Source organism: Mesoplodon bidens (genome assembly GCF_964165515.1).
Source record: "Mesoplodon bidens genome assembly, chromosome: 16".
Lineage (NCBI taxonomy): Eukaryota > Metazoa > Chordata > Mammalia > Artiodactyla > Ziphiidae > Mesoplodon > Mesoplodon bidens.
Window position 1 is genome coordinate 44715416 of NC_138173.1, and position 22967 is coordinate 44738382.

General features: G+C 42.9%; 1 protein-coding gene across 3 annotated transcripts in view; it reads right to left on the reverse strand.

The window, feature by feature from the left end:
- The window catches only part of NCALD (neurocalcin delta), a 298403-nt gene that overhangs the window by 11498 nt on the left and 263938 nt on the right, over positions 1–22967 (reverse strand). For all 3 annotated transcript variants that reach the window (XM_081259035.1, XM_081259036.1, XM_081259037.1), the window contains one exon: positions 3118–3514. In XM_081259035.1, coding sequence (XP_081115161.1) covers positions 3118–3495 — 378 coding nt within the window. In that variant the 5' untranslated portion in view covers positions 3496–3514. The remainder of the gene's footprint in view (positions 1–3117; positions 3515–22967) is intronic.

The window sequence follows — 22967 nt, forward strand, 5'->3', positions numbered from 1 at the left end:
ATCTGCACAAGAATATCTCTTCTGTGAGCTCCACCAGTTGGAGGCTTAGCTGGGTTACCTCCCTTTGTTTTGTGAACATACATTTATATGACTAGGTAAACTTAACTTAAAACTTAATGGGAGATTCTATTACTTTGTCCTTTGAATGGGAAATGACCTCCCTTTATTTTGCAGGGAAACATCCTGTCTCAGCTCCAGAAACTTCTATAGAATAATAGTAGTCAACATTTACTGAAGGATACCCATTGAGAGGCCCTGTTCTAGGTACTCTACTTGTAATAACTGTTTAACCCTTACGGTTACTCTTGAGGCAGGTGCTATAATTGGCTCCAGTTCACAAATCATGAGAACAATGCACAGAAAGGTTAAATAACTTACCCGAGGAAAAGAAGGAAAAGGAGATCGAAAAAGGAGAGAGGCAAGGCGATATTGACCTGCTTTGCTCAAGACAACCGCTCTCACATGCCAATTCTTCCCTTGACTCCCTCTTCATCTTTGTTTTGGATCCAGGTGATCAAGTTTTGTCTAAGCCTGTGATTTTCATTCAATCATAAGAGTAAAGCAACACAGATTGTGTACTCCTACCCAATGACAGTCTGTGGTTAAAATGTGTTCTTTCAAGGGTCCTAGTTACTTTCTGAGAACAGAGGGGTCACTTTCACCCCGTTCTCCCTGCATTCTCTCCCCGTGGTCCTGTTGATGGATCCCTAAGTTCACGTTCCCTCACCCCCAAGATCCCAGAGAGCATCTGAGCACTCGTGGTTCAATGTGTAACGCTACTCACATGCTCGCGGCCCCCTTCCTGAAACACAGCCTGTCCTGGGCTGGGTGTGGGTGTTCAGACCTGCCTCTGGCTGGGCTCAGGGACAGAGAACTGTGTGGGGCAGGAAGGCTTCTCCTTCCTCTTGCAGCCGGGGGCTGAGACTAGGGCCCTCCCCCCCGCCCCAGGAGAGGATCTGCCGTTATGGGAGAAACGTCAGAATTGTGATCTGGCTTAAGACTCATGAGAGGTGGTTTTGATGCAATAATAAAATATTGGACCTAAATCATGTTCCTAAGTTTGTCACTTAAAAAAAACAAACACATGAATGTGAAAATGTTTGTATAAGACTCTAAAAATAAATCTGCATATGGTTTTGCTTTTTCACCCAGATGTTGATATAGCACAAAATTATTTTTTGGAAAAAGGAACATAACTGCGTTTGGACATATGTGGTAGACTGAATAATGGGCCTCCCAAGATGTGCATGTCCTAATCCCTGAAACCTGTGAATATGTTACCTTACACAGTAAAAGGGACTTTGCAGATGTAATTATGTTAAGGATCTTGAGCTAGGGGGGATTATTCTGAATTATCTGGGGTGTCCTAGTGTACTCACAGGGGTCTTTATGAGTGGAAGGGAGAAGCAGAATGAGATACCCAGGGGAATGGCAACGTGAGAAGAACTCAATCCACTGTTGCTGGCTTTGAAGATGGATATAAAGGGCTACAAGCTAAGGAATGTTTCAAAAAGTAGGAAAGGCAAGGAAACAGATTTTCCCCTAAAACCTCCAGACAGAATGCAAGCTGCGGACACCTTGATTTTAGTCCAGTGAAACCGATTTCAGATCTCTGACCTCCAGAACTGTAAGATAATAAACGTGTGTTGTTTTAAGCCACTAAGTTTATGGCCCTTTGTTACAGCAGCCAATTGGTTTCCAAGAGGAAACCAATACCGTGTATTTCAGTGTTACAGAGTCCACAATAGAATCCTTCCTACCAATGCCAGGAAAAACAAAAGGATTCCAGTCTGTTACCACCAATATCCTGTGGATACCAAAATTAAACCATAGGAAGCAACAATAAAGAAGAAAAACTAGAGAATCTGTGGAGTTCCACCCTCCATTCGTTGACAAGCCTCATTATAAACTTGTTTGGACCCCGATCTTCACCCTGACCACTTATTAGTATTTGCAGGTGAACATCATGAACTTACATTTTACATTAAATGGCTTGAATTTCTGAGTTTTGGAGGGACATTAGTTCAGCCAGGAATTTATGTGCTGACACTTGTAATCAAGCTGCAGTTTCACTTACTTTAACAAACAGAGCCTTAATTTGTATATGATTCTGCCGGCCCACAGCCTGCCTCCATCTTATCACTTTCTAACAGGTATTTTCCCAGACACCTAAAAGACAGTGCCGCCTCTGAAGCGATTGTAGCATCTTCTCCTAAATGCTGCAGACCAGCTAGAACCAGACAGTGAGAATCCCCACAAAGGCACACAGCTTCCCAGGACAGTGACAAGGCCTGAGTGTGGACTTCCAAAGAAGAGGGGGTGGTGAAAGGAAAAACGACCCCTTCTCCTGTTCTGTTTGGGCAATTTACTCTGGGTAAGTGATTTGGGGAAATAAAATGGAGCGCTTCCTATTAAAATGATGGAGGCCTTGATTCTGCACTGTTTGTATCTCTGATGAGATAGAAGCTAGATTAGAGATCTCTACTTTTATTCACGTGTCTAATAAACTTGGAAATTAGTGATGGCAGTGATGATGAACTTTTCTGTAAGGCTGGCACTGTGCTAAGCATTGAACACGGAGAGTCAGTCTAATCTTCAAACAATCCCACAGCAGTGGGCACTGCTGATAGTTCCATTTTACAGATAAGGACACTGAGGTTCGCTTGGGTTAAAGTCACAGCGGTAGTGACTGAATGAGGCAGGATTTGAACCCAGGTCAGAGTTTGATCATTAAACATCACTCCAGGCTCTAGGTCCAGGCAGGTCATTGCACTGAATAGATGGAGTGGCCACAGTGAGCATGACCAGCTGAAGAGTGCCATGTCCCTCTGTAGGGAGGAGTCACCACAAAGCCCCAGGGCACCTATGCCAGGCAAGAATGTGGGCCCAGTGTGGCCAGAGCTCCTGAGTTTCCAAGAGATGCTAACCAATCTGCATGTTTATGTGTAATCTCCCTGTTTTGTATATGGGTTCCACATTTTCAAAGACACTGGCTAGGCCAAATCAGTGCCCAGGCAGACCACCCGTTTGCAATCTCTCCACTAAGCTGTACTGTGGACTTCCCAATTCTTACTGTGACTCACACTCTTCTCTTTGTAAAGGGCAAGGTCCACGTACCTGCACAATCTCGAGCATTTCTGCCTTACTGATGTAGCCATTTCCATCCAGGTCATACATGCTGAAGGCCCATTTCAGCTTCTGCTCCAGCTTCCCCCTTGACGTTACGCTCAGGGCTATGATAAATTCTCTAAAGTCTATTGTCCCATCTCCATTGGCATCGAAGGTGCGAAAGACGTGCTCTGCAAATTTGGAAGCATCCCCATAAGGGAAAAAGTTCCCGTAAATTTTCTTAAACTCCTCCATTGACAAATGTCCACTGGGGCAGTCTCTCAAGAAGCCTTTATACCATTCCTGGATCTCATGCTCTGTAAAATCTGTGCTTTCCAGCAAGTCCTGCATGACCTCTGGGCGCAGCTTGCTGTTCTGTTTCCCCATCTTGGCAGCAAGAATTCAGCTGCAGATAAAAAAGAATATAGTATATATAGCTTTTTAAACCTGTTCTTTAGAGGCACATTTTACAATCTGTGATTGTTCCTTTGGGAAAAAGAAATAAACTGTTAGTCCAATAACACTGTATTGGGTTTTCCAACATTGTGGTCAGCCAGACAAAATGTTGAAAGATGGGCAGGCAGAAGATACACGGACCAGAAAACTGATATTTCTTCTACACAGAGCCACCCTAAAAACAGGAGATTTATAATGAAAAAGAGAGAGAAAGAAAGAGAGAGAGGGGCTTCCCTGGTGGCGCAGTGGTTGAGAGTCCGCCTGCCGATGCAGGGGACACGGGTTCGTGCCCCTATCCCGGAGGATCCCACGTGCCGCGGAGCGGCTGGGCCCGCGAGCCATGGCCGCGGAGCCTGTGTGTCCGGAGCCGGTGCTCCGCAGCGGGAGAGGCCACAGCAGTGAGAGGCCCGCGTACAGCAAAGGAAAAAAAAGAGAGAAAAAAAAAAAAAAAAAAAGAAAGAGAGAGAGAGAGAATTAATTGGTTACTTAGTTCTGCCTTATCTATTTGCAAGAGGTTAAGCCTGGCTTTAAAAAGCACCCAATCCAAGTATTAGCAGGGAGAATTAAAGGAAAGGAACAAAAGAAAGCGAGCAAAAGAGATAATTTTGCACGTTTTAGACAAGTGCAAATAAAGTGCTTGGGTACCTTCTGAATATTATAAACACAGACATGAGTAAGGAAAATAGAAACCCATCTAATTCCATTAAATGCCACCAAGCTTGGTCAGTTGTTTAAATCCACAAAGTCAAATCACTGTCAACATTGGGTTAGATGGTAAAGATGATGTTTCATAAAGTTGTTTATGCCCTATGATTGTGGCTTATGAAATGGGCCAAATTTTCCTTTTTAAAATACAAATAACTTCATATTTTCTTATCATAATAGTAGCACATCCATAGTAAAATAGTTAAACAACACAGTGATGCATAAAGACAAAGTCAGCATCATTTCAAATCTTAACACTTAAGAGATAACCACCACCAGCATTTTGGTGTGTGTCCTTCTAGATTTTTTGTATGTGCCCTTATCTAAATATGCTATTAATAAATGTTTTAATACATTTACATTTAATATATTTACATTTTAATACATTTACATTTCAAAAAACAAGAATATATACCCTTTGTTACATATTTTAAAACTTAATATAATGTGGGAAATAAAGGCAACTTTTATTAGATGGGGAAAAAACCTGTAATTATCATCTTCCCACTCACAGAGCTATTCAACGTTAACCGAGTGCCATATACCAGGTATGTTTCTAGCGCTGTGAATGCAAAGAGTAAGATGTGTCCCCTCCTCCTTGAGGGGTACCCAGTTGTGTATGTATGGAGGTGGTAGTGGCAGTAAGAGGACAACACAATAAAAATTCAAAACATGGTATCAGGGGAATGGACATGGTGCAGTGAGAGTACATAGAAAGGACACTCAAGCCAAAAGGGGACATGGGTGCTATCAGGGAAGCCTTCTTGGAGGAGGTGATATCTGAGCTTAGTTCCCATGTCCAAAGTCTTATGATTTAAGCATGGTTAAGATAAATCCCTTTTAATAAAGGGGCTCTGCACTTACATTTTACATCTTTCTTGTATTGGAAACATAGAATATATAAAAGATAACACATCCCCATTTTAATAATGATTCCCAGTTTCTTTGAGATTTTCACTTTGTGGTGTTTGTTTATGTCTGCCTCCCTCCCACTGCAGGGTGAGCTCCTTGAGACGGAGTCTTGTTGAAGTTACTTTGTCTCTCTAGGGCCCATCACAAATAACATTGGGTGAGTTAATGAATGAAGAAATGACTGATAGATAAATAATTACAATGTGGAAATATGCAATAACCTTCTTGGAAAAGGAGTCTTCCTGCCCCAAAGATGAGGCCCTGGCTTTCATACGGTTATTTGAGACACTAAAGGTATTTGGTAGTTAAGACTTGGTCTTAGGGTCTCTTCTGCCTGCTAATTTTATTGAGATCTAATTGTCATAGAGCACTGCATAAGTTTGAGGTATATGACATAAGGCCTGATATTTGTACATACTGGGAAATGATCACCACAATAAGTCTAGTTAACACCCATCACCTCACATAACTACAGAATTTCTTTCTTCTGATGAGAACTTTTAAGATTATTCTCTTAGTAACTTTTAAATATACAACACAATATTGTTAACTATAGTCACCATGCATGCTGTACACTGCATCCCCAGAACTTATGTATCTTACACTGTAACTGGAAGTTTGTACTTGCTGACCACCTTCACTCAATTCCCCCTCCCCCCGCCTTGGGATCTCTTAGATTGAATTGCCTGTGTACCGGTCTGTTGCCCCCACTAAAAATAAACTTCTTGAGGGCAGGGTTTGCATCTCACACTGCTCAAATTCTTTGTTATATCCACAGTTCAGGAAATGACAAACATCTTTATTAGTTGCCAAGTTGATTGCTTTTGTTTTCTGAGTTCTCACTGAAGGAAGAACCGGCCCACGCTGGCTCTGAGGCAGGCATCCCCCGAAGGGTAGTGTGACAGAGCTTCCTCCCTATCAGCAGGACCAACAGTTGCCGGTAAGAACTTATTTACTTTCAAAGGTGCCCCTTTATGCAGAATCAGGCGAATACCATTTTACACAAGAGCAAAATTAAACTACAACTCCAAGCAGAGCACAAACAGAATTTATAAATTGAACCTTTCAATAACTTTCACTTCCCTCTTGTGTCTCTCTTTTTTTTTTTCTCCTGGAGGAAAAAAAGCAAAGTTGGAGAGGCTGGTTTGTATTAGAATTTTAAAACTGTCATTTAGTTGCTAAGTTGGCAATTTGCCTGAGGCAAGAATTCAGAAACATGAGGTAATACATAATACATGGATTTACAGAGCTCCGAAACATTTTATGGAATTTACAAGTAATTTTGAGTTTTCCTTTTGGTGAGTTCTTTAGATGATAGCCCTTTGGTGTGGTATTCAATCAAATCACTGTTAGAATACTTTGGTTCTGTGCAAATTACCGAGTGCAAGGCCTTGGGAAAAAAATGCCACTTTGATATTTAAATCCACTCTCTTAAAGAATGATTTATTTCCCAGGATATATAAAAACCTGTTTCTTCAAAATCGAACTTAAGTTCCCTTCCCAACATTTAAAAAGTGCTTCTCATTTATTAGCTGTTTTTGCCCTAGAAACAAATTGCCTCAACATTTTGGCTAAGACTCCCACTGAGACTGATCTGTGTGCAGCTATTTTTCCGGTAAACAGTAATTAAACCACATTTACAAATCCATTAGCACAGACAGGCCATAACACAAACAAGGCAGAAGAACATGGAATAAGTTATCTGGGAAGCGGGTGTTTGCAATTTAGTCCAGAACTTGTTTCTGTAGATAACTACAAACACTTTACTAAGTATGATGTCTGAACTTGAGAAAACCATCTGGACTTGGTTAGGCTGTATGACAGAAATCTCCGGGGACACAGGATAGCATTTCATTCTTTGAGGGAGGAAGGGAAAGATAGAAAAATGCCTGACAATACTTTTTTTCTTTGGAAGACAGGAATTTCTGCTGTTTGAGTTGAAGAGGGGGAAAAAAATAACATGAAGGGAAATGCTACATTAATTAGCAGTCAAGAAAAGAAATCTGAAGACAGAAGTTGCACCTCAGGTCACATCCTTTTAATTACTCCATATTTGGTCATTAAAACATGTATTTTGTGCCAGTAGAACATAATGAGAAAAACTCAGGCCATGGAATAAAAATGCTTTTGGGTTCAAAGCCTGGCTTTACCATTGACTAGCTCTCAGGTAATTCACTTAATTTCTTGGTGCACCTCAGTCTTCTCATCTGTGACATGAGTTCAGTTGTACAAGTTCATGTCTCACTGATTCTATGTGAGAATTAAACGAGACAGTCATATATGTAAAGCTCTGGCGTTGAGTCAAGGCCAGATGCTATGGTCAGTGAAAACTGCATCTTATTCTTGACGGCACTTCATACGCTATTCTATTGAACCTTCACAGCAACCCTGAGTGATGGCAGGGTAGCTTTTGCCATTTTATAAGCGAAAGAAAGGAAGGAAGGGAGGAAGGAAGGAAGGAAACTCTGAGAGGCAAAGTGACTTGTCTCAAGTTACACAGCTTTTGAACGAGAGAGCCAAATGGGAAGCTTGATTTGCATGCGGCTGTTGTCTACTGCTTTTTTTTTTTTTTTTTTTTTACTATGCCCTACTAGCTTCACAGACAAGCACATATAGAAATTAAGATAACAGTTCCATACAAAGTCAGAAAGAAGTAGTTAGAGAGAAGAGATGACCTCCTATTAGAACTCACCCATTCTACAAATATGGGCTAAGTGTCTACCAGGAGGGAGGCATGGCTCAGGACACTGGGAATTCAGCAGGGAACAAACAGGCAAAGCTCCTGTTCTCATGCAACTTACAGCCTAGTGGCAAGAGACAGACAATAAATAAGATAAGTGAAATGTTAGAAGGAGATGTGCCATGGAGAAAAGTAAGGTGAGTGGGGAATGCCAGGAATGGGTGGGTGGGTGTTGACGTTTTAAATAAAAAGCCAGGGAAGGCCCCGTTAAGAAAATGACGTTTGTAAAAGACCAGAGAGGCAAGGAGGTAGCCATGGAGATGACTGAGAGAAAACTATTCCAGGCCGAGAAAACAGCAGATGAGAAGGGTCTACAGGGGACTATGCTTAGCACGCCCAAGGACAGGGCTGGAGCAAGCGTGCGAGGAAAGGAAGGCGATGAGGTCAGAAGAGTTATGAGGACCAGGTGATGTGGGACCAGGAAGTAACTGGCTTGTACTCTGAGTGAGAGGCAGCCACTGCAGGATTTTTAGCAGAGCAATGATAGGAGTGATTTATAGTCTAACAGGATCACTCTGGCTGCTGTGTTGAGAGAAAGCTAAGGAAGGGTAAGAGCAGCAGTGAGAAGACCAGTTAGGAGGCCACCGCAATGACCCAGGCAAGAGATGACAGCGGGTGCAACCAGGGTAGCAGTAGAGGATGTGAGACTTAGTGGGATTCTGGACACAGCTTGAAGGTACAGTCAATAGGATTAGTTGACGGTTCAGCTGTAGGGTGTGAAAAAAAAGACAACAGTAAAGGATGAAGTTGACATTTACTGAAATAAGAAAAATGCAGGAGAAGCAGGGCTTTGGGGTGAGGCAGGGGGCATGGGTATCAGTGCTAAGTTAGTTGTGCATGTGTTAATTCTGATATGCTTATCATACATTTGACTGGAGATGCTGAACAGGTAGTTGGATGTGTCTAAAGTTAGAGAAAGAGGTCCAGGGAGGCAATATAAATGTGGGAGTCATCAGTATCTAGACAGTCTTTATAGGAAAAGACAGGATGAGAATGCCAAGGAAGTGAATGTGGATGGAAAAGAGAAAGGGATAAGGACTGAGCCCTCCGTCGCCCTGCCGTTTAGAATCTGAAAGAGGAGAAGGAACCAGCCGGGGAGGATGACGGGGACGGGCAGCAAGGGGGTAGGAAGACACAGAGACTGAAAATGTGCCCACTCTGTCGTGTGTCCTTCATGCCAGCTCGCGGGGGCACACGGAAGTGCTCAAAGCAGCGGCACGGTGAGGACTGAGGCTCTTGGTTTCCTCTCTGAATCTTGTGCTCACTCCCCCACCCCAGCCTCTCCCGTCTCCGTAAAGGACATCAGCTTCCACCCAGCTGTTCACTCCAAACCCCTGGGACTCACCTATGATTCCCTGCGCTTTTGTTCCATCAGCAGGTGCTGTCTAAACTTGTCTCTGTCTCTAAAATTGGTCTCAGATACACTCATTCTCACCATCTCCACTGTCATACCTCAGTCTGAACCATCATCGCCTCCTTCCTGAATGTCTACAACGCCCTCCTCGCTGGCTTCTCACTCTTGACTCTTGTCCTCCTTCTCCCTACCTGGCCCCGATCTGCTCTCCACTCAGCTCCCCAGAATGACCTTTAAAAAACACAAAACAGACCAGGTCACTCCTCTGCTTAAAGCTCTATATGGGCTTCCTAACACACTGAGAAGAAAATCCAGACTCCCTCCTTTGGCCCGCAAGGCTCTGTGGAAGCTGGCCCTGGCCATCCCTGACTTCTTCTCAGCCCCCCTGCCCACGTACCCTGGCCTCCTGCACATTCCAGCTTTTACCTCTTAAGGGCTTTTGCTTCAGGGCGTTGAAGAATACTTTTAAATAGCAATTGGGTCCTCACCCTTTAGTTTAAATACCCCGTAAGATCTACCTACCTACCTATCTATCCATCTACTATAAAATATACATAACATATATCATATACAATATATATTAATTTTTGCTGAATCTCAACTGCATTTCATTAAATGAAATACACACGTATTCTATTAAACATCAGCATTCTGTTATTCAGTAGTTTAATCTGAGATGGGTAATGTGAAATTTCCCAACTTATTTTGGGTCACATCCAGTCGCCCTGTGTCCAAAAAATAAATCTGGGGTTAATAATGACCACGGATGAAAAAGGAAAAATATACAAGACACCAAATCACCAACAAAGAACCATGCACAGGAATCTAAACTATGCAGTTAACTTTCCATCTAAAAAGAACTAAAAAAGGAATAGCTCCTAAAAATGATGCCACAGGGAAAGGAAATGGTGAGTACGGAACAACCTTTTGGAATGCATGTGCTCCCTTCTTTATATTTTGTATCTGAGGATTGGAAAGAGCTGCAGCATTTCATTTCTGTGATTCCCCATAAGGTTCTAAAACTCTGTGAGTTAATTCTCCAATGCCCAGAGTTAGATTTTCCAGGAAAAAAATCCATAACTAACCCTGGACAGCCTGGTTAACCTCAGAGGAAGTCTCAATGCAAAGTACACTGAGGCCTCCTAAAATGGAATACACAAGAAGCTAGCAGCTAAAGTCACGTTTAGCTGCAACAAGGAACACAGAGCCCACAGTGGTTTCCGAAAGAGGCCGGGTTAATTAAAACGTTTGCCTGTTTGGAACATGTAGCCTTGTCCTCTAAGAGTTGCTTTGAATTTTCAACCAATGGAATGTCTAAATTATGAAAACATAACTGAAAAAAGGTTCCTAAAATGTAAGGGAGAAAATGATAAAAGTTATAGGTTAATGAGAGGAAGCATTCATTTACCATCACTTGGACATCAGATGTTTTAGCCATCTGAATTTTACAGGCGGCTAAAATCCAGCAAATTCCTTTCAAGGTCAGTTGTCCTTAATTCTCACTGAAAAAAAAAAATGACTAAATAAAAACCTGAAGAGCACACTGTTTCAGAAATTCCTCTTCAATGGAACTTTCCTCTCAGTGGAAGTTTGAAAGGGGACCATGTATATAAACTGGCATATTTACATATAGTGGGGAAATTAGGAAATGAAACGCAGTGGTGCATAGAGGGGAAAAAAATTAAAGTATTACACAGGGAGAACTGAAGTTATGTAATAATCTCGCTAACTGAGTTGCCTGGACAAAGAATGTTCTCTCCTCCAGCCTCTGGTAAGATGAGCTCATATAAGGGAGCAAAACGTGCTCCCTACATCCTCATGTGGATCACAAAATGGCTTTGCTGGAAGTGCTTGAACTATGTCACAAAGCCGCTGCTTGAAGGGAGGCCTTCTTCCCAATGAGGACTGGGTATTCGGACCCACATCTCCTGATTGAGGGGTCATACCTGTGCTCCTGGTCACACCCCTGCACTCACTCCCCCTGCAGAGAGGTGATGGGGTTTGAGATGAGAACTTAACTGGTACAAAATAGATAGCGAGGGCTTCCCTGGTGGCGCAGTGGTTGAGAGTCCACCTGCCGATGCAGGGGATACGGGTTCGTGCCCCGGTCTGGGAAGATCCCACGTGCCGCGGAGCGGCTGGGCCCGTGAGCCATGGCCGCTGAGCCTGCGTGTCCGGAGCCTGTGCTCCGCAACGGGAGAGGCCACAGCAGTGAGGGGCCCGCGTACCGCAAAAGAAAAAAAAAAAAAGATAGCGACCAGGAGGCTCTCTAGAAACAAATCCACTCCTGCCTTCTGCGTTCCGCAGGCTCTGAGATAAAGCCTGAGAAGCCCATTTGGTCTTCCCAGGGTGAGCAGGGCTTATGGTCTCTGAAATATCTGGGCCCTTGTTCTACAGAGCCTGAAGTTCAGACTGAGAGGGCCTGGCCTTGGGCTCTTTTCCAAGTTTTACTTTCCATAAAAAATAAAGTACAACCCATATTACTGCCAATAAAACATATATTTCTGATAGACTCTGAATAGAACATTATCCAACAACGCTTTCCTTTGTTTCCCAAAATGGAAACGATCATTTTTAGTTTTGCTGACTGCCAAAGTGCTACATTATTATTATAAAAAATGTAAGTAATAAAGGGATATCACAACTAGAATGTGAACACCCTTGCTCTGATCCAGTAGTACTCCATAAGAAATAACCACTGTTAACAGTTTTATATATGCATATATAGGTATATATATACATATCATATTAGACATTTAAATGCACATATATGAAATCTGCACACTCTAACCATAAACAGGATCATTTTCACTTAAAAGTATATTGTGGGCATTCTTCCATGTTATACATATGGATGTATCTCATCTTTTCAAATTGCTGAATTTTGATTGATTGATTGATTGATTCAACAGACAGTATTGAGCACTGACCTTGGGCCAAGCATTGAATTGGGTAGCTGACAGAATAACTAGTGACATGAGGCTTACAGCCCATTGCATGACATTTATTTAACTAATCCCCCTTGATGGCAATTTCGGTTGATTCCACTTTTCTTTCATTCCCTTGGCATCCACCTTAGTCATGGTTCCTGGATTCCTTCGGCAGTATTTATTACAAACATGTTCTTGATGTCTTTGACAAGTACCATGATCTCTAGACTCTCCCTTATAAATTCTCCAACAAGCCATTTTCCTCTAGAGCCTTTATATGCTAACCGTTCATTTTGTAAGAGTTTATACACCAGCTAGGATTAGAACTGAATTAGAATTGAAATTGGACTTGGAATTGCACACCACCCCCTCTGCCTGTGTCACAGGGACACACACGCAAATTTGGCATTAGCTATTTCTAGTACCTAGGAGGCCATGTCCACCCTGTCACTACTGCCACCACATGAATGCCCCCTCTCTCATTTCAGCCTGAAGAGCTATTTTACCCAAACAGCACTCTAAATCCTCTGTGGCTTAATACTCAACTCCTGACTTTTCATGCCCACTCCTTTCCCCCCACTTCAAGTCTAGCTAATGGCTGACTCCCACGCCCCACGCACTCCTAGATTGCCGGCAATTGGAGGTGAACTTACGTTGCATGCTTAAAGTGCCCTTAAGTTAAGTGGCCTTGAGTAAATGGACAGGGGCCATACTAAACTACATGCAGAAACTACAAAGCTGATCCAAAGAAAGAAATTGTTGGAGTGCCTGAAGTCAAGGTCTTCGGATGAAGTGTACGTGTCCCCTTGCCATCAGTGCACCTGGCCATCAGGCCACTACCTCAGAGCTGCCTGTCTGGGCTGCCTCGTGGCAGATGCTAGGTCAGGGCCAGCTGCAGGGAGGGAAAGAGGGGGAAGCTCTGAGGGCCCTCAACCATTCTCCAGGGCTGCCACAGGCTAAGACCCTACCTTGGCTGACTTCCATGGAATTCCTAATTTGATAAATTTCTGCTTAGCTAAATGTACTAAGTATTTTCTTATTTATTTATTTATTTGGTCATGCTGTGCAGCATGTGGGATCTCAGTTCCCCGAGCAGGGACTGAACCCGTACCCCCTGCAGTGGAAGCGTGGAGTCCTAACCCCTGGACCACAAGATAAGTCCAATATTCTCTTATTTAAAAGACAGGAAGTACTACTTTGGGTTTTGATAAAATCGTAAAGCAGAAGAGTGAGCCACCATGGACTCAAGAGGGCAAATAGATCAGCTATGGGGATCCAGGCCTCATCATGTAATTAGCGGCCAGAGGTACAAGAGAAGCTCAAGTCTCCATTTTTAGACATTCTCCAGGGGCCACAAATGCATTTAGCTAATTGATACAAGCCCCTCCACAGAGTCTAAGAATAGTTTATAATTCTTTTTTATTTATTCAGCAAGCATGTGTTTAACATCTACTGTTTCCTGGCTTAAAATGAATATTCCTACAAAAATAGCATCCTACATAAGATAGAGAAAGGAAGGGAGGGAGTCTGGTATTCTGGTTGCAGCTCAGAGTATTTTCATTAATATTTTATTTTTACAATTTTTGCAGTTTTGTTGGTGAGAGGGATATTATATCTTGGTTTTACTCCACGGGGCTTAGAGGGGCTTAAGAAGCTAACCATCATGACAAATTCATGCAGATCGTGGTCCCAGTGGAAGAGCGTGGGAACCACCCTCCCACTCTCATCCCGTCCACATCTCTGGCTGGATCACTTCTGGTATTCGAATGCTTCTGTTGGAAGGTGGTGATCAATCAATCTCTATCCTGGCCAATGTGGCTAAAATATTAACGTTTATCCATCAAACTTACGTACAAGTCAGAAGTACAATAATTGGCTGACAAGGAGAGACTGTTAAGTAACTTCTTTTAACCTCTTGAGCCTTTTGTGTCCTCCAGCAAGGCGTGTGGAAAGAGAATTGGACTTGGTAGCAAAGGAACTGAATTAAAGTCCTTATTATAATACAGTGTTATGTGACCTTGGGAAAGTCATTTGACCTCTCTAAGGGTCTCATTCTTCTACAGTAAAATAGATGTAGTAACACCTCTCTCATGGGGCTGTTTGGTGAGAAAACAGGAAATGAGAAAAAGGAATCCCGATGAGTGAGGGAAAACTCAGTATTGTGTCTGGCATCTAGCAGGTGCTCAGTAAACACTGACTATTGATCTGAATGAGATAAGGATTCAGTTTGGTGGGTTGCTTACAAAGATGAGCCCTCCAGAGTCATACCCCTTTTTTCCATGAAGAATTAGAAAGAACAAGAGCAAGAATGTGACATGAGAGAAAGAAAGAGAACCACTGTTAGCTTTCTGCCTGACTCCCCCGTTGGATCACTTGCCAGATGTGAAAGACATTTGTGGGTTTGCACCCGGAGAGGACTCCTGCCAGACCCCTGGCTGAATGTTTTCCCTGCAGAGAAGGAGGCATTATTTTAACCAGAAATTAAGCAAAGAGGTCCCACTGGAGAAGCAGCTGATGGAGGGCAGGACACTGTTTCTTTCTCTGGTCTTGCCTCCTGACGCTGGGAAGTGGGGCTGAGGCAGAATCAGAGCAGGCTCAGAGAAGTGCCATGGTGAATCGGCCTTCCAGCAGTGGGATGGTTCTACTGCTCTAAGGAGGACTTACAACCCGTTCTCAGGGTCTGGCTGGACAAGAATGCTATTTTCAGAGCAAACTGGATACAAATTGGTACCACTAACAAACATTGGGTATCAATGACTCACCAAATCAATTCTTCTCTACCTGGGGTAAGAAATGATTCTCAGTTGTTTTATTACTTTTTTTAACTGTCTTTTCGAAGATCAGAGGTGAAAAAGAGGAATAAACTGGTTTAAAAAAAAAACTCCATTTATCACTAGGGGGAAAAAAACAGCCATAGGAAAATCCTTGTCTCTCAACTTATTTCCAATTACTGCTGCCATTTCTTAATTTTATACACATCAGTGTATACATGTCAATCCCAATTGCCCAATTCATCTCACAACCACCCCCCCACCCCCCTGCCGCTTTCTCCCCTTGGTGTCCATACGTTTGTTCTCTACATCTGTGTCTCAATTTCTGCCCTGCAAACTGGTTCATCTGTACCGTTTTTCTAGGTTCCACATATATGCATTAACATACGATATTTGTTTTTCTCTTTCTGACTTACTTCACTCTGTATGACAATCTCTAGATCCATCTACGTCTCTACAAATGACCCAATATCGTTCCTTTTTATGGCTGAGTAATATTCCATTGCATATATGTACCACATCTTCTTTATCCATTCGTCTGTCGATGGGCATTTAGGTTGCTTCCATGACCTGGCTATTGTAAATAGTGCTGCAATGAACATTGGGGTGCATGTATCTTTTTGAATTATGGTTTTCTCTGGATATATGCCCAGTAGTGGGATTGCTGGGTCACATGGTAATTCTATTTTTAGTTTTTTAGGGAACCTCCATACTGTTCTCCGTAGTGGCTGTATCAATTTACATTCCCACCAACAGTGCAAGAGGGTTCCCTTTTCTCCACACCCTCTCCAGCATTTCAAACATCTAAATTTCAACAGTGGTATGCATGTAGTTTAAATCATTTCTTTCATTTAGATTACAAGAATCTTAAATATGCATTAAAAGGTATACTTTTAAATGTTTAAATTTATCCCCAATAGATCAAATAATGCAATTGAGAAGTTAGAACGAACACTATTCCTAGAATAAAATTGTGAGCTGTGTATACAAGAAAAGCTTGGAGTAATGTCTTTATTCAAGGAGATCCCAATTCCTTTTGAATTATTTCACAAGAATTTCCTGAGAGTGCACTGTGTGCCTGGGACTGTCCAAGACAGTGGATTCAAATAATTATTATTTAGGATGAAATGGCAGGGAGACTGGTCAGCTGGTAAACCAGATAGACTATTATTATTTCACATAAAAGACATGGTCTCTATACTCAAGGAGCATAATCTAAACAAGGTAATCACTTATCACACATAAACAATGAGGGTAGGTGTTCTTTTCACTGTGTGATTGGGTTAAGAAGTATTTAGAATGACTGAATTTTACCTATAACCCTACCCATGAAAAGAGGTTAAGGCGGCTCTATGGTCACATGGGAAGTGGATATAGGTGAGACAAAGAGAAAATGATGCTTTTCTCTTGAAACTTCCCTGCCCCTCTGACTCCCTCAAAAAACACTGTGCTGTGAGTGACACTACAAATTCTGAGGCTGTTTTCATCAGTCACAGATACCAGAAGAAACAGAATGACAATAAACGAACCTCTTCTTGGATTTATGAGGACCTCGTATCAGATTCGAATTATAAAAACACCCTGAGGATGCAGCTAAAGGTAAAGCTCTGGACAAGCATCTCGAGACCAAGTTTTGTGTGAAACCTGCTCCTCTCTCCTTGGTGGGAATGCAAACGGGGTGAACAAAGGTTCCCTCCAACCCTAGGAATAACACCAGTTAAGTGGGAAAGGATCCCTTGGAACGAGGTGCTGGATGGGAAATCACAGAGGTGACGTGGAGTGTGTGTCCTCACTTAACTCCCGAGCGAAGGCAGAAAGACTGAAATGCAAAGAGCACGTGGCATTGACTTGGAAGAAGTACCCATATGTCTTCCGAGGAGAACACAGTCTGTTGGTGGAAGGATCAAAGACCCAGCAAGGCTCAGTCACTGACCCACCACTCCACTTCCATGTCCCCTTTCGCCCTTCCTCAACTCCCACCATCCTTGGCATTCAGGGTCCTCACGACCCTCCTCCATGCAACCTTCTTTCTGCCATGCTCACCTCATCCCACCAGCGTTCACCTGCTGCAAGCAGCGTAGCACAGCAGTTGTGAGCTAGGTTTATTTAGACCTCAACTGGAATCCTAGCTCTGTTTGCCAGCAGAATATCTCTTACCACCACCTCTTCCCAGAGCCCCCCCCAAAAAAAAAAAAAAACGTAGCTTTTTGAAACTAGAGCATTTTAAACAATGCCATTTCCAAAGAGAATTATCATGGCTTTACACTTGCATAATTCAAACCTCACCTGGGTGTTTTTCATAGTCACAGAAACAACCCCAAAGTAACAGAGAAGCTCCAACGCTAGCAAGACAGTGTGCTTGCAGACTTTAAAGTGACTTTTTAAAAAAAGCTTCTCCCTATCAAGGTTTAAAAATCTTAGGGTCAAAGTGTCAGGCTGAGCAGGGATCCTATTTCCTCCTAGTTTACCTACCACGTATCTTCATTGTTAAGGTCAAGCTCAGGAAAGACGCTACCTGAGGGAAGTTCTACTAACCACGTGTCCCTATTGTGGAGGCAGGACACAGCAGTGTCTCCTGGCCTGTAATGTCTTGTAGCACCTGTGGAAATGACGCTATTTTCGCCGCACCCTGGGGAGGGTGGCCTAGGTGCCTGTGCCACCCGGAGGGCTGAGGGATCAATACCACCCCACCCATAGCTCACCCGTGGGCCCCATACCCAGGCTGAGTAGTCTTAACTTAAACGATCAAAGTAAAATTTAGTATTTGTAGAAAAGAGGACATCTCATGACTCCACTACGAATGCCCCACCACTGGCTCCAAAGAACTCGGTTGCCTTCCTTCTGATTAAATCCACTTCACCATTTCAGCCTGTTCCACATTGCATAAAACACACAGAAAGCCAGACTTGTGACTCTCACTCTTCACGTGCTAGCAAACAGCAGTTCCAATTATGTAGAAGTGGACTTTGAAATTTGGTCACTGAAATGTAGGGGAAGACAATTCAGTCAACAGAATATTTTCTTTTCATCTCACAGCCTGACTCATGTGAGTCAAGTTTTCTTTCAACATACAAAATCAGATCTACGGAAATCAGAGAATACAGCACAGCAGTCTTTCTATGCACTGTGCAGTGGCTAGAGTTAATTAGAATCTTTTATAGCCAGGACTCAGTTAAAACAATTCTTTTGTGGGGAAAGACTTAATTACAAAGTGATATCACAGTGTCGTTAGTGAGTAGGCCCTGTTTTCCTAAGTCTGTTCTTTCCTTGCTCTTTGGCATTATCACAATCACCTGCTATGTGATCAATCTCCAACTCACCGAGGGCCTCTAAGTGTCCCCAGGCCAATGACCACTCCCGCATCGTTACAGTATGCTAAAAGTACATTACTTCACTTAATCTCTATAACAATCTTAAGAGGGGAGAACAACGCACCCATTTCACATATGAGGGCACTAGGTTTAAGGAGATTAAATAATTTCTCCCAGATCAGGCAGATAGTAAACGGTGGAGGCTGATTTGAATCCCCAGGCTCCCAGGACCTGCTTTTATCATTACACAGCACTGTGTCACATTTAAAGAACAGCAACTAGCGATGAAGAATAACCTTCCCTTGTGTAATGCTTGGCAGTTTTACAAAGCACTTTCACATCCATTATTTTACTTAATCCTCCACAATAACTCTGCAAACTATTATGATCCCCACTTTGTAGGTAAGGAAATCGAGGCTCAGAGAGGGAAAGTCATTGAGCCAGAAATCCAGAGAAACTTCAGGTTTCCTACGACAAGATGAAATTAGTTCAGAAACACTAACACACGATGAGGTTGCATGATGGTAAGGAATGAACATGGACTTTGAGGTCAAAGATCTGAACCAGATTTCCTGCTCTGTCCCTTTGCAGTTAAGTGATCCCGGGCAGGCATGTAACCTGTTGAGCCTCCATTTTGCATGGGTGAAACGGGCATGAGAATAAATATCTTAGAAGGTATGGATCCAGTGAGGTACTGTGCGTGAAAATATTGTGTAAATTATCCAGTGCAATACGAACGTTAAGAATAGCAACAGCAACAAGAATAAAACTTGTGATGCTTATAGTATGTTAGTGTTATTACATGTTCATTTCAGCCTCTGCAGGATGCAAACACAAGGAGACACTCAAGGTAGACCTTCAAACAGCTCATGCTGATTCAGATTCTTGCGATGAGATCTGAAATTCAGGTCTTCAAATGCAAAGCACAGTATTTTTCCTGAACCTCTGCTACGTGGACGTCACTGTCCTCTTTTCATCCACCAAAACCAACACCCCGAACTGTCATCATCATGCACCTCTTTAATGTAATTTTCACATTACATTACATCTTCAATCTAATTTATTTATTTAGATAAATTATTAATTTAGATAAATCTCTGAACATGATGACTACCTTGTTGTTAGCTACATTTCTCACCTGATCTTTCCTAAAATCCCAACCAAACATGCCAACTCTGAGATGCTATGACCCCCTGATGGAACTCCAACCTGGCTGTAGAATAGTTCCCGTCATTCCAGTGGGTGTTAATGGGATAGGAGATCCATTTGAAGACAATGAATATGTGCTGAGGAATAGATGCGACTCAACCTCAATTAAGTCAAGACTAACACAGCACCCAAAGCAGCCAACTCTACAATATCCAACTGAAGTTGTTCCAACAGGATCCATCAAGAAGCACAGTTTAGATGCCTCGACTTCTGCAAGCCACTGAGGCATGTACTGTTGGAGGCACACCAGCAGCTCTTTCCCTCTTCCACACCAGCGAAGCCTTGGTGTAGTTCTGATATCTCCTCCTCCCCCACTGTAACTTGGGCAAATTCTGATTAGTCTAAGCCAACGATGGTGGTTGTATTCCTCTTGCACAGAAATGATTTGAGCAAGGCTTGAGCCTCAGTTTTGGCCAATGAAATGTGAGTGGAAGGCTGCTAGAGGCCTTGAGGAGAGGCTTTCCTTGCTGATAAAATGGGAGCACAGGAAAAGAAACAGCCTTTTCCCACAGTTCCATGTGATGGTTGAATCTGCTGTGGACATCTTGTGACCATAAAACATTAAGATGATGTGATACTGAGGATATGAGAAAAGATAAAAATCCTTGATGACATTACTGCGTCACTCGTTGGGCTGTTGCCCAAGACTTTCAGTGGTGTGAGATAATAAATTTTCCGTGGCAAGTCACGGTTGGAGATTTTGAGCCTCACACCTGGAAGTGTCCTAACTGGGACACCAGGGAAACAACCACAGTTCTACAGCCATGTAGATTATTTCTTCCTCCTTAAGTCTATTTTCCAGGGGCCCCTTTTCCCACTGGGCTTGGGGGAAAATGGTTATACACTAATAGTTGTATGAAAAAAGCTCTGATTTGAAGGATTTGCCACCAGCAACTCCCACCTTCCTCCTCCAATAAAATGCGATGTTCATTTCATGAAATACCCCAAAGGCATGGGTTTGACCCCAGAGTGTGAAGGAGGTCTGGTCAACTTCCTTTTTTGTGTCCCAATGGCTTGTAAAAAAGTGAAGAAATGCCAAAACAGACTACCAAAAATTGTGATGTACGCTTAAGTATTGATGTTTAGCAAATTTATGCTTTTATAATACATGCAAAAATTCAAAGCACTTTAATTATGCTATTTTAGAAGTGAATTACAGGATTCATAAGGAATATTAAGTCATAGTGCATCATAGATGCTGTGGTCCAGGGACCCAATTAAAGCGGCATAATGAACTTCCCATCCATCAATCTCAGCAGTCTAACTCTGTGAGTTAATGTGTAAACTTTAGTGGAGACAATAATGATAAAAGTCTGAGTGTGTGAGCCTTTGTGAATATGAGGCCTAGTCTATTAAAAACAAACAAACAAACAAGAAACGTTTCCCCGTCTGCCTTCTATCTCACTCACTCTGGTTGGCTGCTCTGATTGTTTTGTTACTTACCATATTTCTATAGACCACTCCCTATGGACACTAACTCATTTGATCCTCAGAACAACCCTCTGAAGGAGGTCCTACTATCCTCCTCATTTTACAGGTGAAGAAACTGAAATGCAGAGAGGTTAAGTGAGTAATTCAAGACCACACAGCTAATAAGTGGATAAGTGGTGGAGCCAGGATTAAGATGAAGGGCCATAGCTCCAGAACTCATGTTCTTAACCAGTCCATTATGCAGTCTCTGTGCTGATACAACCATAAAAGTATGCGGGTTAAGAGAAGTGAACCTGGAGGGCAGAACCAGTAAGGCTCTTTCAAAGCCAGAGAGCATGTGAGACTTGTTGGTGTCACAGTATAATCATTGTGTAAGGTGGGTGTGGGTCTCTTCTCCTTTCACTCTGAAGTGTGTGCACACATGCATGTGCTCGTGTGTTCTGCACACCAGGCGTCAACGTAATCGTGTAGCAGCATTTGTCAGCGATGTGGGTTTACCTCCCTTTGCTCTTACAATCTCCTCAGTAAGACTTTTCAAAGCTACTGTTTTGCTCTGTAACAATTATTTCTAACCAGGCTTTGACTGCTGAGGAGAAAGAAGCCCTTAAAATAATTACATTATTCTGAAATAAGGTCATTTGTCTTTTTCTTTTAAAACAATTTGCATGTTATAATCACTTCAATTGTTTCTAGATTAGGATTCATAAACGGCTCTGCAGAATGGATGGTCTCCATGGTCAGAAATGTTTCCCCAAAGAACCAAGACGAATTACTGGAAGAGACCTGTCACAGGAGTCCATTCTCCCCACTGAACAGGACCAGGAAGAGGGCTGATGGGGGCAAGTGCTGCAGGGCCTTGTGGAACTCTTTCTGGGGCCAAGTTTGAAAAAAAGGAATATTATGGAATAACTGTTCGATCACAGACCATGGTGTCCAACAGATCTGGGTCCAAATCCTGCTCTGAGACTCAGGTGTATGGCAGGCAATTTATGTACAGTCTCAGAGCCTCAGTATTGTCTCCAGCAAAAGAGCAATAATAACGAGTGTGCGGTATACATGCCATTATAAAAGAAGCGTACATAAAGGGTCTTTACATATGCAGAAGGAGGAGGAAAATTTGCCCTCCCTCTGCCTCTATTCGGGTCCCTCCCCAAGAAGCACTTATGTCACTGGTTAAGTTTCCAGGCTACTAATTTGCCAAAAGCAAGGACTGCAGTTTGCTGAGGGCCAATGCCTTCCCCCTGCTTCTTGTTTTGCCCTGGCTCCAGAGATAAGCAGAGATCTCTGGCACTTTCTCCCTCATCCCTTCTGCTTACTCGCAGTGCAGAGACTATCCCTCCCGGCTTAGCAGCTGGATGGTGGGGACACTGAGATTTGAGCCGAGAGGGTAGAGGAGGCCTCACTTGGGCCTTGAGCCTAAACTTCCACTCCGAGCTGATCACCAGAGAGGGCTGCCCTGCTTGTCTGGCTAATGATAAGAGGCATTTTGATCTCTTGAGGTCTGTGTATTAATAGCTCCCAGGGAAACCCCAAGGGGGAGGAGAGGGGACTGCAAGGACAGGATTTGGATATTTCCAGGTCTTTGGCTACCACATCAACTAACACTACCTCTTGGAATAAAATGGCAGCCAGCACACACCAAAAAGAAGCCCACTCTCCTAAAAGAAGGCTATGCAAAATCCTCCTCCGAGTTGCTTCAATTCCAGAGACAGGGACACTGCCACTCTCCTTTTAAAAATCCCCTTTCCTGCAATAGCAACCAGACAGCACTTGGCTGGAGCTTTCCGACAGACCCTCAGCGACCCTTCCTGCCTGGGAGTGGCTGGTGGGAAGTGGCAGCCCCTGCATCTCGTCTCTACCAGGCGATGAGGCAGGGCTGTCTTTCCTGGGAGGTGTTTGCACTTGACTCTGAGAAATAAATATGAACTGTAAAGAGGTCTCCACTCGATGACACCTTCCCATACTAGCAGGCTCTCTTTGTCAGCAGGTAGTCAGACTTTTTTAGGGTGATAACATCTAGGTTTCTTTATTTCATCAGAA